Here is a 16,480-nt window from a genome sequence, read left to right on the forward strand (position 1 = left end):
TCCTCCTCCTCCTCCTCCTCCTCCTCCTCCTCCTCTTCTTCCCTCTTCTTTTCTCTCTCTCCCTCTTTCTGTTTTATGGATCTTAGGTTTAACCCTTAAGATTAAATTTGGCAAAAGAGTCAAGGCTGAAGACCACATGGAAGGCAGCATCTTTTCCTGGTAGGTTTTAACAAAACACTGACTTGTTAACTCTAAAAGATATTTGAAGGCATGCCTTGCTGATGACCCTGCACTGATAAAGTGTATGTGAAGACGGACCACAAACTGCCAGGTGTCTTCCAGGCCCGGCCTCTGCTTCTTTCCTCTGTGCTGACGTAAGAAACGTTTGGGGTCTGATCTGAAAGATCTGTGTCCTGACCAGAACCATGTCGGTGACTGTGGTAAGGCTTGCGATGTACAGAGAAACATGGCAGCCTTCTGATCTCTCTCGGCCACTGCGGATATGACCCCAGGTTCCTTCCTGACTCAGTTCTTTCTCCACTGCCCAGAAGCCAAGCCAAGCCTCTCTTCGCCCTCCCCTCCCCTCCCCTCTCTGTCATCTGCTGGAAGATGATGTCACAGTGACACGTTACAGTTACAATCCACAGAGCTGCTGCTTGGCCTGCATGGCTGTCCCTCTCTAGGCCAGATTTCCAACTCTAGATGTCATTCCTTGTCCCATTCTGGAAACAGACTCCACCTTCTTTTCCAACCGAGTGAAAACACCCCTAGACCAGCCCTGACAGGCATGTCAGTATGGCCCCTGAAGGCTGAGGCCTCCCACCCACACGCTCAGGTCTGAGACCACAGAAAGCTGAAGTTTGCCAGTTGCCTTTGGTTGCTGAGAGCTAACGAGGATTTGATTTGTGAGTGGTGATTCCAAGATGGATTCTCCTTGGACCAGCTGTATCCTGTTTAGCTAATTCTATCCCCATGGGGGTATTCATTTCCTCCAGCCTTCCACTCAATTAATATTTATTTAATAAGCACCTTCTGTGTGCCAGATGCCTCTACCACAATGAGTTTATATTGTCCTGCTGGAGCCAAGCAATTAGCAGAGCACAAATAAATGGAAAATAAATACAAGAGCCAAGCAGGCAGTGAGCATGGATAAACAGGCAGGTAGCAAATGTTTGTGTCTGCTCACAGAGAGGAAACAAAAGAGGCCGCACATAGCAAGCAGATGTTACTCACAGAAACAAGTGGGCCGGTCTCCTGACACCTGTCCCAGAGAAGGGCCTTCAAATCCAAGGAAGGGTCTGTGTGTGTGTGTGTGTGTGTGTGTGTGTGTGTGTGTATGACTACAGACCATACAGACCAGAGGTTAACCTCAGGTGTCTCTCCAGAAGGTGTCCTACTATGTGTCCCTCCACCCTGGAACTCCCAGTTCAGCAAGGTTGGCTTGTCAGTTAAACTCGGGGGATCCTCGGGGATCCACAGGTCTGGGATCTGGACTGGGGTTACAAGCACGTGCCACCATTCTGGGATCAGACTCAAGACCTCAATCACCCTTGTGCCATTGAGCTATCCCCATAAGTTTCTTGAAGGCCCCTGAGCAGGAAACTCATTTGTTGACTGTCCACTTGGGTAGGTTGTGTAGAGCAATGTTGGGCAGTGGGCGTGGGAGAGCACCCGCGTCCCGCCAGAGTTCCAGTGCACTGGGCAGACAATAGGTGGGTGTCTGGCTGTGTGAAGCCAGTGGACAGGGAGCAGCAGTCTGAGGTCTCTGGGCCTCACAGAGGCCAGAGATAACAGGTCCTCACTCTCGGACATCCCAGATGCCGCTGTATGGCCTTGGGGGGGGGGGGGGTTAGATGAAGCTCTTTGGGGGAAAACCTATTTAATCATTCAAGCACAGTGGGCCTTAGAACAGGGATGGGTTATGGTTTTAGAGCTTTATTGTAGCAAGGCAGAGAGAAAGAGAGAAGGTAAAAAGAAAGAGAGGCCAGCCATGGCCACATGGAGAGAAGGGGGAAGGAAGGGGAAAAAGGAGAGCTAGAGACAAGAATGAGAGGTGAGAGCTTAAGGGGGGGGGGCTAAGCAGCCCCTTTTATAGTGGGCTGGGCTATCCTGCAGTTGCAGGGTGGCTGTGGGGAGGAGCACACCTGGCTACTGTCAGGTAACTGTGGGGGTGGAGTCTAGCTAGGATGCCAGGAGCTTGGGCCTGTGTCTGTATGACTGATAGTCACAGAATTTGGAGTTGGGGGCTCTGTGGTGTCAGGCACTTGTCTCTGGGAATGTGGCTCACTGTTCTGTCCCTTGTAGAGTTTTCTACTGGGTCTCCGGAGCAAGACTCGCTCAACCAAAACAGGCTGCCTTTCATGGCCCCACAGAGTTAAAGATCGTGTACACACACGCTAACTCACACACACACACACACACACACACACACACACACACACACACCTACAGTGAAGAGAGCTCTGTGACTCAGAGTTACTGCTGCTGTTGAAGTGTGCCAGGTGATGTCAGGCTGGGTATGAGTCTGTGACCTGCCAGGAACTTAGGGGGCTGCTGGTTACAAACCCTGACAGAGCCTATCCAGTTCATTGTATCCGCGTTTATCAAAGCCACAGGAGCTGGAGCAGAAGCTCTGAGGTCAGGGGCTTTGGCCTCTCCTTGTTGGTTACTTGGTCTCTGGAAGGAGGCCGTCCGTGGAGTTGACACTCGTGTATCAGATTACACTATCACATCGATGGTGCAGCAACTCTGGAGCTTAAACACGCAAAACTGCTCACCCGACGTTTAATTCATTAAGTGCTTTGTCTGTCACCCGAAAATGCTAAAAGGCAGAGGGCGGCAGTTTATAGAGTGCTGCCCATGTGTGAAGACCTGCATTCAGCCCTCAACCCCCACATACAGAGCCAGGAGCCTCGACACACAGTTGAGACTGGTGGATCCTTGGGGCTCACTGGCCAGCCAGCCTACCCTAACGGGGAGATCCAGGCCAGTGAGGGAGCCTGGCTAAAAACACTAGAGGGCAGAGTCTAGGGAGTGACGTCCAAGGTTGACTTGTGGCATGCACCTATGCATTGACTTGCCTACACGTGGACGCACACACAATCACAAGGCGAAGACGCCACTCTGCATCTCTGTTTTTCCGGTTTGGTTTTCCTCCTAGATGACTGATGATCAGGACTGTGCCGCGGAGCTGGAAAAGGTGGATTCTTCCAACGAAGACAGAGTTGACGCCAAGCCAGACCGCTCCTCTGTCATCGCCTCCGTTTTCTCGTAAGTTCTCTTCTTGGCTCATCACCCCCCTCAGCCACTTAGACCCACTTCACACCCGAGGGGAGGGGACACTCAGGAAAGGAGGTTTGTGTTGGACCTTCTAGCTTGGGCAGGTCCAGGAAGGCGGCACTGCGCCGCGGGGGCTCCTGCTCGCAGCTGCGTGTTTGAGGGGCAGTCTGCTGTCATCCAAGCAAGGCTGGGGGCTGCTGGTGCCTGTCGGTAAGGAACACGGCTGCTGAGTGGCAGAGTTTGGGTTCTAGGAATAGCAGGTACCAGGGCAGCTTGCTCCTGGGGTGAAGCTGGAGCCCTCTGTGCTCAGGTCTCTATCCTTCCTGAGTCCACGTTGTATTCTACATCTGCCATGTACGAATAATCATACCTTCATTCATTATTCGTATCATCACATTTAATCCATGTGTATTCACGGGGGATGGATCCCTTGTCGATGCCATCTGGCGGTTGGGGAAACTGAGGCACTAAGGCTTCATCACTTTCGTGATGGGTCAATAATAGATGGTTGTGCTGAAACTAGTGTCCAGATGGTACAGTGGCACTCACATGAAGGGATCTCTAGTTAAGAAGAGGGCTGGCCAGCAAGGTGGCCCAGTGTTTCAAGCCTGCCGACCGGACAGGGTTTATCTCCTGAAGCCTCAAGGTAGAAAGAACAGACTCCCCAAGTTCTTTGACGGCCACAAGTACACAAATAAGTCATGTAATTTCAGAGGAGGGCTTTGGGGGAGCAGAGGACCCTCGCACCTTCTTCTGGTCGGGGACATGTACTGTATTCCCTGAGGGCCAGGCACACCCCTCTGCTTTATGTGGTAATCCCCACCCCAATGTCTACAGCTTCACCTCCTGGCGTTTCGATTGCTCTTCAACCATGGTCTGAAACTGTTAAATGGAAAACTCCAGAAATACGAACGCACATTGCTCATCCCACATGGTGTGGCGGAGTCTGATGTCACGACACTGTCCCATGTAGTCATGTGTCATCCCTCTGTGCAGGATGTTAGCTACCAAGTCATCGCTTGGGCTATGACAGCACTGTGCTCAGGGCATCCTGTTTTATTTAATATTGCCTCCAAAGGGTCGGTTCTCAATGCTGCCGTTCCTCCATGCCCAAAGGAGGGTGCACACAGAGTTCTTTCTTTAAGCGGGAGTTCTCAGCCAGCAAGGAAATGAAAGCCTGTGGCCAAGTTGCTGGGCCACATTCTGCTGTAAGAATGGATTTTTTTTCAGGAGGCTGGGGAGATGCCTGTGTGGTTACTCACTTACTGTGCAAGTGAGATGACCAGAATTGAAATTCCCAGAACTCAGGTAGTAGGTGGGTGGTGGCCTGCCCGTAGTTCCAGACTTCCTTGGCAGAGGTAGAGGAATCCACAGAGCAAGCTGACTGGTGAGACTAGCTCTAGGGTTGAATGAGACAGTCTACCTCATTGAAGAAGGTGAACCATAATTCCTGGCATCAGCCTAGGGCCTCAACAGACCCACACCAGTTGCAAACATGCCTTCACATGCATGGACCCAACATACACAGACACACACACACACACACACACACACACACACACACACACACACACACTGTGAGAAAGGAAAGGAGGAAGAAAAAAGAAGGAAGGCTCTTTTTGTTGTTGTTTTGTTTTTTGCTTTTGTTTTCGAGACAGGGTTTCTCTGTATAACCCTGGCTGTCCTGGAACTCACTCTGTAGACCAGGCTGGCCTGAACTCAGAAATCCGCCTGCCTCTGCCTCCCGAGTACTGGGATTAAAGGTGTGCTATTGTGAGGTTGTAAACAAAGGAGATGTACTAGGATGCTGTGCTGCTCACATGGCAAGCCTGTGCACCATGCCGGTGACCTCATAATGATAGAAAAGGCACAGGACAATTTGGTATTGCCTGTGGTTTGGGGGGCCCTATCAGTGGTCCTAGAACGTACACCCCACTGGTAAGAAGGAACCACAGTGCTTCCTAAGCCATTCCCACTGGACACAGACCTCAAGGGCATGATGGCTGAAGCTGGACTCTGGGCAGTGGGAGAGCAGACTCACAAGGCTTCCCCTGAAACCCTCCAGAGACAGCTGCAGGTCATACCGTCCCAGACAAAAATAGCACTCGGGAGAGTAGTCCCCAGTGCAGCGGGCTTGAATTTCAGTGGGCGTCACCTGAGTTCAGGAATAATCCACTGGAGTTCCAAATAACACAGCTCCAACTTCTGGGTACTTTCAAAAGCCTAGTGAATTGGCCCAGGCTAGCCTGTTTCCCAGAGAAAGCCACTTAGAGGAGTAGCCTTCAAGTGTTAAATGTCACATTCTGACACTGTACCCTTGTACAGTGTGAGCTGCTATGACTATTTATTTGTTTGTTTTTACAGAAATGCTCTCTATAGCGCTCAGCTTTTTTTCTTTTTTTTTTTAAATGTATGTGAGTACACTGTCGCTGTCTTCAGACACACCAGAAGAGGGCATCAGATCTCAATACAGATGGTTGTGAGCCACCATGTGGTTGCTGGGAATTGAACTCAGGACCTCTGGAAGAGCAGACGGTGCTCTTAACCACTGAGCCATCTCTCCAGTCTGGCATAACTATTTAGACAGTGTAAAAATGATTACTAATGTGTATTAATGCTGGAAATTAATATGGCAGCAGTTTATTAATATTCTATATATATTAATGCTAGAAATTTAAGTACAACAGCAGTTATTCCTTAACCAGCTAGTTCCCCAAATAACCACAGAGAGACCTTTTAATATTTCAGAGTTTAGGCCTTAACTCTCAAGTAGCTCATCTAAGTTAATCTGACCACCTAGCCCCATCCAGCCACTCAGGTTGCTATACCTTCCAGACCGATAGTCACATCTCTTTATGTCTCCTGGTGAAAGGGCCCTCCTCTTTCTTTTTCCCAGAGTTCCTTTCTCCCTCTCAGGAAGTCCCACCTTACTGTCTTTACTGTCCAATTACAGGCTCTAGCCTTTTATTGACTGATTACCTTGGGAGCAAGGTTTGCACAACAAAAGCTGTTGTACATTTAGCACGGGAATACCTAGCAGCCACAGACCAACTCAGCCAGACAACTGCAGAGGATGTCTCACTTTGGATTGTTCAGGGGAAGGTCAAGTAGGAATTGTTTAATGGTCAGTAGAGTCTTCGGAGCATTGTACTTCTCTGAAGGCAGGAAAAGAAGTTGTGTGGTAACCAGTGACGTTTGAGCACCTTGTCTTTAAGTGTGTCTGATGAGTCTAAACAGGAAATGACTACAGCCATCTGTGTTTCGTTGAAAGTATAGAAACCACTTGGGTGAACAGAATTTGATTTCATTTTTTACTCTTACATTTGCCTAATTTTTTTCTATCCTCTCTCGTGCCTTGTGTTTTGCTCTCTGATTGAGTTCCTTGAAAGTCTCCTATTCCTCACCCAAGCGTGCAGCTGTTCATAGGGTCCACGCTATCATGTGCATATTTGCATGCACTTGAAGTTGTCTTCCAGTTCTCCTGAGTGTCGTAAGGAATTCATCCTCAGCTAAGTTCTTCTTCCCATTATTGCTCCAGTCAAACAAGTCATTTGATTATTACTTTGTTAGTCATCAGGCAGATTAAGTAGGAATTGCAGATTATGCTGAACTCGCAGGCTTTAAAAATGGTTCTTAATAATGAAGAAATATAAGGATAAGAAAGCCATTGTCTCTTTGCTTATTTTCCATTTTTAGCCATGGAATCACCAAAGAGCCATGAATAAATTCATGAGATGGGAGAATGTTGCAATAGTAACGCCACTTAATTCTTGAATTCCTTCTGCGTTCTGTACTGAGAATGGCAACTCAGTCAGGTGTTTCCTCACCTTCAAAGAGTTGGGAGTCACCTGGCTTCTTGTTCAACCTCTGAGGACACCCCCCCAACCCCCCCCCCCCAATGTCTAGGAAGATCATCAAAAGTCTATACCGAAACTCCTCCATCAGTTGGTCCCGAGGCCGTTTACCGTCTACTTAGAGGCAAATCCTCAAAGTATCAGAAAAAGAAGCACACGTACACGTTTGCATCTATTCTTTGTAATAGACTTACGTATGTGCGCATGTGTGCTGCATTAGGCACGCTAAGCTGCTCACAGAGCCTATTCGCCTGTGCGAAAAGCGGCGGTGTAACACCGTTTGCAAAGCCTGCTTGTCAAGCAGTTACCCCCACACAGGCTCTTTCTCAGCAGAGCGCTGAAACCATTTTTCATTCAGTAAATGTCTTACTAGACATCCTGTGACGGTCTCCATGTGCAAAGTTCTCAGTTATAACTGGGTAGGTGGGGCAGGGCTAGGGAGAGAAGGAGAGCACCGAGCTCAGCTCTGGTCCCCTCCTGATTCAGTGCCTGCTCTACCATCCTGAGACCAGGTCTGCCACGGGGGGAAAAGGGTGGGGCAGTGAGGCTGACAGATACAGTGTCACTAAGCTGGTCCCATTCCATCCTGAATCCTAAATGAATGGATTCTCTTCAAGGTGTCTTCCAGTGCCTAATTGGATTTGGCATAATCTAAAGCCGGGTCCCCCTTCTCATGTGTAACAGGAAACGCACTTGTCCCCTTGTGGGGTGACTGGGCCCTCTGCAGCTCATTAAGAATGGTTCTGTCAGCTACACAGTGGAGATTGGGGGGGGGGGAGAGGGAACCACACCACTGGAAGTGGAGAACCTGGCCGTGTATTTGCTTAAGGCCTTTGGGAAGACGGGAAATTCTGCTTGAAGACCTAGGCCTTGGCTTAAGCCCTGTTTTGCAAAATTAGATGTAGTCTCCTGGTTCAGGTATACTGTACCTTTCCAGTACATGGCTGATGTCAGCATCAGCGCTCATGTTATCAGAGTGAACATTTTGGCAAGTCCTTGCATGGGATCTAATGCACGCTGTTTTGCTTAAACGCTGATTTTGTTGCCTCAAGTATAAGACATTACTGTTGAATTATTAAGCAGTTCTATGCTAAAATGAACAATGATTTAATGTCATATTCTTTTAGGTTGTGAAACGTTAGTTTATTTTCCCAGCCTTCTTTAGGCATCTGACTCTTTTAAATCAGGGCTTCTTAAAGTCTTTCCATCTATGACCCAATAACTTTTATGTCTCCAAGTGTGTGTGTGTGCATGCATGCATGTATAAGTGCGTAGCACAGGACTGACTCAGCCCACCAGCTCCCACATAACGATGCATAGACTTGTATTTATGAAAGTTTAGGCTGTTTCTCAACTAGCTCATATAACTTAATTAACGCATTTATTCTGATCTGGGTTATGGCATGTGGCCCATCAGTTACCTCTGGTAAGCCACTTTCTCTGGCTGGCTGGCGAATCAGCCTCTCTCCTTCCCAGAGTTCCTAGCTCGGCCTGGAAGCCCTCTCTCCTTCCCAGAGTTCCTAGCTCGGCCTGGAAGCCCTCTCTCCTTCCCAGAGTTCCTAGCTCGGCCTGGAAGTTCTCTCTCCTTCCCAGAGTTCCTAGCTCGGCCCCTCCCCTACTGCTTTGCTGTAGGCCTTTCAGTTCTGTTAACCAATCAGAAGGTGATCTTTATTAAAACACTGAGACGGCCAGGTGTGGCGGTGCACGCCTTTAATCCCAGCACTGGGGAGGCTGAGGCAGGCAGATTTCCAAGTTCAAGGCCAACCTAGTCTACAGAGTGAGTTCCAGGACAGCCAGGGCTATACAGAGAAACCTTATCTCAAAAAAATAAGAACCAAACCAAACCAAAACCAAATACTGAGACAGTCAATGCTTCATAAAAATAACAATACCAAAGACCTGGTACTCTACTCTCTGCCATTACAGAAATCAGCACTTCAATAATACAAAAATAACCTTTTACACTGCACAAGAAGCACAAGAGATTATCCCAATGTGTCTGCATGTGCTTACATGTCTGCATACCTATATATTTATATAGATATTTGTAAAGCAGATGTTTACTATTAACAAATTAATCCAGAAATTTAAGACTGGGGAGACAGTCTTGAGGTGCACGTGACACAGCAGGAGGACCTGAGTTGTTCTGTTGGCAGTACCAAGTGAATGCAGTGTAAACCCATGTAAATAAGATGCAGTTAGGGTTTGCCAGGTCCAGGTCAGGACTTACAGTCTCAGGTCTAGAGAGGTGGAGACAGGCAGGTCGCTGGGGCTCACTGGCCAGCATCCAACCTACTTAGTGAGTTACTATCTCAGTATCCAAGGTAGGTGGATCCAGAGGAATGTCACTTGAGGTTGCCATCTGTCTTATACACACACACACAATCACCTGGACACACATATGCACCCACACAGACACAGTCACCTGGACCACATATGCACTTACACACACACACATACACAGTCATCTGAACGAATATGTGCACTTACACACACACACACAGTCACTTGGATGCACATACACACTTATATTTATACACACACACACAGAATCTCCTGAACCACATATGCACTTACACACACACATATACACAGTCATCTCGATGCACAATGGACTTATACACACATATACAGTCACCTGGATGCACATATACACTTATACACACAGAGTCACCTGGACCACATATGCACTTACAGTTGTACATTGAAAGAATCTATTTAATATAAGTCCTTGGCAGACATGTACTTTACCAGTTACCAAAGCTGGAAGTGAGTCTGCACTAGTGAGATAGATGTGCCTGATCATTTTTACTTTGAGAAATCTCAGTTGAGCCAGGCATGGTGGTGTAAGCCTTTAGTCCCAGCTTGTGGGAGGCTGATGAATATAGATCCCTGAGTTCAAGGCCAGCCCAGTCTACAGAAAGAAACCCTGTCTCAAAAAAAAAAAGAAAAAAAAAAGAGCAACAACAAAATGAAATCTTAGCTGAATATTTGATACTGTAGAATCTAAAAGGTCTTCAAGTTTGACAGTTGCTGTGTTGACTTTAAAATTCTCAAGGCTAACAATACCACTTTATCTACGTATAGTACAAAGTTACCCAAGTGCATGTAAGGCAATTGTAGAAATGGTTGGAAATTCTATTCTAATCCCAAGCTAAAAATTCGTTTATGAAACTCAAATCAGTAAGTCACATAGCAGTTTCAAACATTCCAACACAAACCGGTCTAAAGCTATACCAATTGAATACTTTTGTGTGAGAATAAGGATATATTTACTTTATATTATTTTCTTTTACTGGGTTTGTTAGGGTTTTCATTCGTTTTTGTTTGTTTGTTTGTTTTTATTTTTACTTTTTTGAAATAGGATCTTTCTATTTAGCCTTGGCTGTCCTGGCACTTGCAGTGTCCTTCAGTCTGACCTTGAGCTCAGAGATCCATCTGCTTCTGCCTCTGGAGACTTCGGGATTAGAGGCGTGCCCCGTCACACCTGCCTGAGAGTGTGAAGTCTGTTTTCTGTAATTAAACCATTATGTTTCCATTAACTTTCCATGAAAGTTCCCTATGTAATAGGGACTCTGCAGTTCACAGTACATGGTAGTCTTGATTTTGAGCTAAAGTGTCTCTGTGTTCACTGGCTTTTCTGCACAGAGCAAAGTGCACACATGACAAGACACAGGCGGGCGAGCACTAGCCAAAGCTCCTCTGATACACTATGCTTTTGACTGTCCACCAGTTTCTTGTCTGTATGTGAGAAACTTTCTACTCTTGCCAAAATGTTTCTGTCTCTTCCCCCCACCCCCACATACACATACAACTGCATATAAGGGGTTTCTGACCCCTGAGTGTTAAATAAAAACACTACCAGAAGGAAATCCGTGTAAATAAAATGCACCTAGGATCTGTAAGGCCTCTAAAATTCACTTTGCTATTCTTTTAACCTAAGATAGAAAGTTTTTTTCGTCTATTAAAGTTTCCTTGGCTTTAAAATTACATACACTTCAGATCCTATAATTCATTATATTACTATGCTCACGTCTTAAGTATTTATAAAGTGACAGGGAACAGGGAAGTCCCATGCAACGAGTGTCATAATTTGGTTGTTTTTTGTTTTTGTTCTTTGCGATGGTCTTGCCATGTAGCCCAGGCTAACCTCTAGATTCCACCCCTCCTCCCCAAACTGCCCAGGTCCCAGGATGTGTGTTCATCTCTGTTCCTAGCCCTAAGTGGCATAGAGGCTGAGCCGGGATTTGAAACTGTGGTCATTTGCCTCTAGTACCTGACCACTGTTGTGCCTTTATAGCCTCTGTCCTGTGAGTGCCTTGGGGCCACAGTGGGAAACAAGGTCTTTGTAGGGCTGCAAGGTGGAGCTAAACTGAGGTGTTTCCAAATTGGTCCTGTGACAGGGAAGAAATGTCAGGGCCCTCACAATAGGGTAATTTGATCAGTCACCGCTCTAAGTAAAACCCAGAGCTGCCTCAGGCTACACAGGATTGCTGGGAAGGAGTTACCCTGTAGCCAGGGAGGGGGCAAGCTGGACAGACTGACTAGCAGTCAGTCAGGTGCACAGTACAGTCTGCGGCCTCCCAGCCACAGGTGGTTAAGGATATCTGTGAGTGTGACCCAGCACAGTGTTACTTAAACATGGTGAGGTTTGGGGGTTGGTTTGTTGGTTTGTTTGTTTTAGCAACTTCTTTTTGTAACTTGATTGGAGCACATGAACTTCGTAGGTATAAAGTTGTGTCAAGATGTCGAAAGGTTGGAATACCCGGTAGTTGGCCTAGTGCCCGGTAGTTGGCCTAGAAGTCAGGTAGGTGGGACAGGGCAGCCAGACTCCAGGGTGCCTGGTAGGCAGAAAGCAACAGAGCTTTTGTGACCAGGCCCGTGCCTCCACTTCTACTTGGCTGCAGAAGCTCTGTTGATGAGAGAGGACTGGAGGAAAGCAACATCTGATCCACAGAGACGGTTACGCTGTGAGGGGAGGAGCGTAGAACATACACCGATCTTAAACTTAACCCCGACTAGCTTACAAATAAATGAGCGTCAGACTGTGGTTATTTTATTTGGCTTTGACAGTTATGGGGATAACCCCACGTCTACTCTTCTAACTGCTGCCTGGCTACCTCCCCAGCGGCGTACCTCAGATGCTTGCTGTTTCTCCTGGCCATGTGTCCACGGCCCATCTCCCCACGCGACAGCTTCATCCTCTCTTCTCTCTTTTCTCCACCCCAACCGGGTCACTCAAAAACCCACCTACTTCTAATCCCTCCAACAATTGGCCAATTTTATTTAACCAAGTCTTAAATCATGGAACAAGGTTTGCACACAACAAAAGCTTGCAAATGTGAGAATTCACCCTTAGACCCCGACCTTCTGGTACAGAATTTAGCATTACAGTACACAGCATTACAGCATTGAACCAAACAACAGAGGCGTGCAGAATGGACTGAGACTGATTCCTGGGAAGATCGGTGTTCAGTGATTGGCTGTGTCAGGTGGAAGGCAATAGGAAGATTTGTAGATTGCAGGTTGATGGTAGAAAATAGATCATAGATAGTTAGATAGATGAGAGAGAAAGAGAGAGAGAGAGAGAGAGAGAGAGAGAGAGAGAGAGAGAGAGAGAGAGAGAGAGATCCTTAGTTACTGTCTCACTGCTATGAAGAGAAACCATGACCAGACAACTTATAGAAGAGTTTATTGGGAGCGACAGTTCCAGAGTATAGGAAAGTCTGCGATGATCCTGAGGAGCATGGCAGCAGGCAGGCATGGTGCTGGAGCAGTAGCTGAGAGCTTGCATGTTGACACAACAACCAAGATGCAGAGAGACCTAACTGCTTATGTCATGGACTTTTGAGCCTCAACCCCAGTGACACTCCTCCAAGGTTGCACCTCCCAGCCCTTCCCAAACAGTTCCAACAATTGGGGACCACTGGTTGGGGTCAAATATGTGAGATGATGGGGGGTGTTCTCATCAACCACTGATGGATGGGTAGATGGACGGACATCTTCAGATACACCAGAATAGGGCATTGGACTCCATCAAAGATGGTTGTGAACTATCATGTGGTTGCTGGGAATTGAACTCAGGACCCCCAGAAGAGCAGTCAGTGCTCTTAACCACTGAACCATCTCTCCAGCCCCGGGTTTCTGTTTGTTTTTCAAGACAGGATTTCTATGTGTAGTCCTGGATGTGTTGGAACTCACTTTGTAGTTCCAGGCTGGCCTCCAACTCAGAAATTCTCCTGCTTCTGCTTCCTGAGTGCTGGAATCAAAAGTGTGCACTGCCACTGCCCTACAATCTCAGGGAATTTGGAAGTCCATCATCACTGGGTGCAGGTGCTCTGGGGGGTGTGGCTAGCCCCTCAGGATATCCCTAGCCACACAAGCTGTGCCTTCTCTCTCCATGTATCCCTTATCTAAGCCTGCTCATCAGGTAGGATAGTGGCAGGAGACAGTAGCACTCCACAGCTGTCCCTAATTAAGAACTGAATTACTCAAGATACTCTTGAATGTAGTGTTTAAATCCTGCTTTAGTTCGTGTGGCTGTGTCTGTCTGATGGCAAATGTTTGTCAGGGAATCAATGTCTAGTGTCGTTAGTGCTCGCTGCCCTTCCCCTTCAGTGTTGAACCCCAAACCTTCCTTTCCTTTTAAGTTTGGGGTGAGGGGTTCATGTCAGCAGCAATCATCAACCGACCAATGGGATCTACTGAGTGGCCACTGGATTTGGCCTGCCCACACCTTGGTGTGGCCATTTGGGTTCTTGTAGAGATTGCCTCAACTTCTACCCCCAGCCATCGCTTCCTACCTGATCCAGAGGGACCTGGAGCGCCCTGGTTGGAGGTCACTGGTTCTGAAGTGGGGGATGAGGGCCCAGGGGCTGTCACTGCTGAGGGCAGTATTTGCCTCTTATAGATCCAGCCTTAATGTCTGACATCCCAGGAAGCGCAGACCCTGCACAAAGTGGATATCAGAGCGATACTGTGAGGAGTAACAAGAATAGTTTTACCAAAGGGAATGAGATACCACAGCACGTCTGTCTGTTACACTGACCTGAGTGCACCCTTAGAAAACTGAATGTACCACAGACCTGGGACAGCTTTGGAACTGTATGCTCCCTAGCAACTTTGTGTAAATTATACAAGCACTGTTTTATTAATTATATAAAATATAAAAATAGAAAAAGAAAAAAAAAGAACCGAATTACCCCCTCACTCTCCCTGGAAGGCTGGAAGAGTTCTCAGGGCCCGTGTTGGCATTTCCTCCAAATGCCTGGTGTCCCCAGAGTTAAGGCCTTCACGTCCTCTTGCCCTTTTGTGTTGTGGCCACTAGATGGCAGAGCCACATTGTTTTATTCTATTTCGGTGGCACTGGCCTTTAATATTCCAAAAATGTCCTTTACTTAAAGTTCATATATTAAAATGTTTCTCTAACTTTCTGATTATTAAAAAAGCATTTATGAAACATAGAAAAACACAAAAGGAAAAATACCAAAGATGGTGTTTAGGACTCTGTAAAGCGTGGCTCTTAAGCCCTCCAGAAGAAATCGCTAAGGCAGTCTACATTAACTATGAATCACAGTTGATAGCACAAGGCCGGGTGCCCTCAAGGTCCTGAACGGAGCCCTCTCTGAACGCAACCGTGACCCTTGAGCAGCTGGAGGCTATCAGCTGCAGTCTGTGAGCCATGCAGCCTCTGCCTGGGCTGTGAGTTAAGTTTTTGTAGAGTGCTTGGGCACATCCACAGAAAATAAAATGCATATAATGTGGAGCATAGGACTGGGAGCCCGGAGAGGCTGGGGAAGGAAGGCCTGAAGAGGAACTGGAATCCGAGTTTCCAGGGCATCACCAGGGGGCGCTGGAGGGCAGGCCAGACCAGCGATAGGTTCTGCCTAGAAAATTTGGTAAGCCACTAGATAGGCATGGAATGGTCTTGATGGAGTGAACCCTGGAAGTCACTGGGGGTCCAAACCAGGAGCAGTCTACCTACCCTTGGAAAACACTGCATTCTGACATGTCACCTGCAAAATCAGAAGAAGTTGAGTGGAGGTCACACAAGGTCAGAATTCAAAAAAAGACTGCCGAGTGGTGAACAGACTTCACCCAGTTGTCAATCCCCTAGGCTTCTCTGGCCCTCCCACGCCCCCGGCTGAGAGTCTCCGTGCCCATCTGAGGCAGAGGAGGGGAACAAAGGCCGCCTCTCTGAATTGGATAAACTCTTTTCTGCAGGCTCCAGTCACACGGCTCTTGGCTCTTCTGCTCTTCCATCCTTCGTCGCCTGGGGAGTGTTTAGTAAATGGCACTTGGTTCTAATTCTTTTTCCCATCCTGTAGTCTGGGTTTCTCCACTAGCATGTGTTATATATAAACAGCTCCCTATTTAAAAACGTGTTGCTTGTGTAATTATAAGAGCGATCAGGTGGCTGCTGCCTTCGCTCAGGGGGAAAGGAAAGAAGCTCCAAGGGGAACAATGCTTGTAATTAATAGACGAGAAAGAAGAGGCCGAGCTGTCCCTCCTTCCAAGGGCTGTGTGCTAAATCAAGCATGCTAAAGCGTGTTCCTGAGCAGGCAGCGGCACCCGCCGATCAGAAGCTGCCAGGACTGAACACCCTAAAAGACAGGAACTTTAAATTAAACCCAGAGCGTTTAGTTTCCAATATAAAAACCTCCTGAGCTCTAGAATACTGGGTGCCTGCGTCCCAGTTTTATTTTAAAGTTATGGAGATTCGCCACCAAATTGGACTCCCAAAAATGCCGGTGGAGGTTTGGCGGAACCAGACAAGCTCCGTTCATATCCTGGCCCGGTCTCTCACTCACTCGTTGGGAGACTGTGGAAACCACAAGGGCATCTTAACCTCCATTTCTTCAGATTCTTTCTATGCACTGGATTGAGAATTTAATAAGGCAACTCAGCTTCTTAAGTTCCCGCACATAGCTGATGAGGAAGAGATGGACTCCAGAAGGAAGACCCCCCCTTACGACGTGATTTGTGATGTGTCAGACTCATTTCTGTATGAAGAAGCAAAGGGCAGGGAGGTAGAGTATTTCCCGTGGTCACCAGCAGGTCCTCGGTGAGGTCACAGGCCCAGCCAGTGTGCCCAACAATTCGTCAACCATAGGTCAACCCATGCATCAACCATCTGTCAAATGTCACTCACAGCTGCAGACGGAGTGGTTCAACCACACCCATCCACTGACAGCACAGCTTTTTGTCTCTTACCCGACAGTACCAGAAGATGGAATTTCTCTCCCACACTGTCTATCACCACAGCCAAGGGATGGTGTGTGGACGGCTGCTATGGTGGGGTTGACAGTGACCCTCCAGTAAAGAGAACCAGGGTCACCTGTCAGGAGCAATGAGCCACAAATCACTGAAACATGGTCCCAGAGCCCAGAAGATGTAAGGCCACAGTG

At 47.6% G+C, this 16,480-nt stretch overlaps 1 protein-coding gene across 1 annotated transcript in view; it reads left to right on the forward strand.

Moving 5' to 3' along the window:
* Casp7 (caspase 7) overlaps positions 1-16,480 on the forward strand; it is a 39,227-nt gene that overhangs the window by 4,114 nt on the left and 18,633 nt on the right. The window contains exon 2 of the mRNA XM_021207548.2: positions 3,101-3,210. Within this exon, the coding sequence (XP_021063207.1) occupies positions 3,101-3,210 (110 nt within the window). The remainder of the gene's footprint in view (positions 1-3,100; positions 3,211-16,480) is intronic.

Source organism: Mus pahari, chromosome 1 (genome assembly GCF_900095145.1).
Source record: "Mus pahari chromosome 1, PAHARI_EIJ_v1.1, whole genome shotgun sequence".
NCBI lineage: Eukaryota > Metazoa > Chordata > Mammalia > Rodentia > Muridae > Mus > Mus pahari.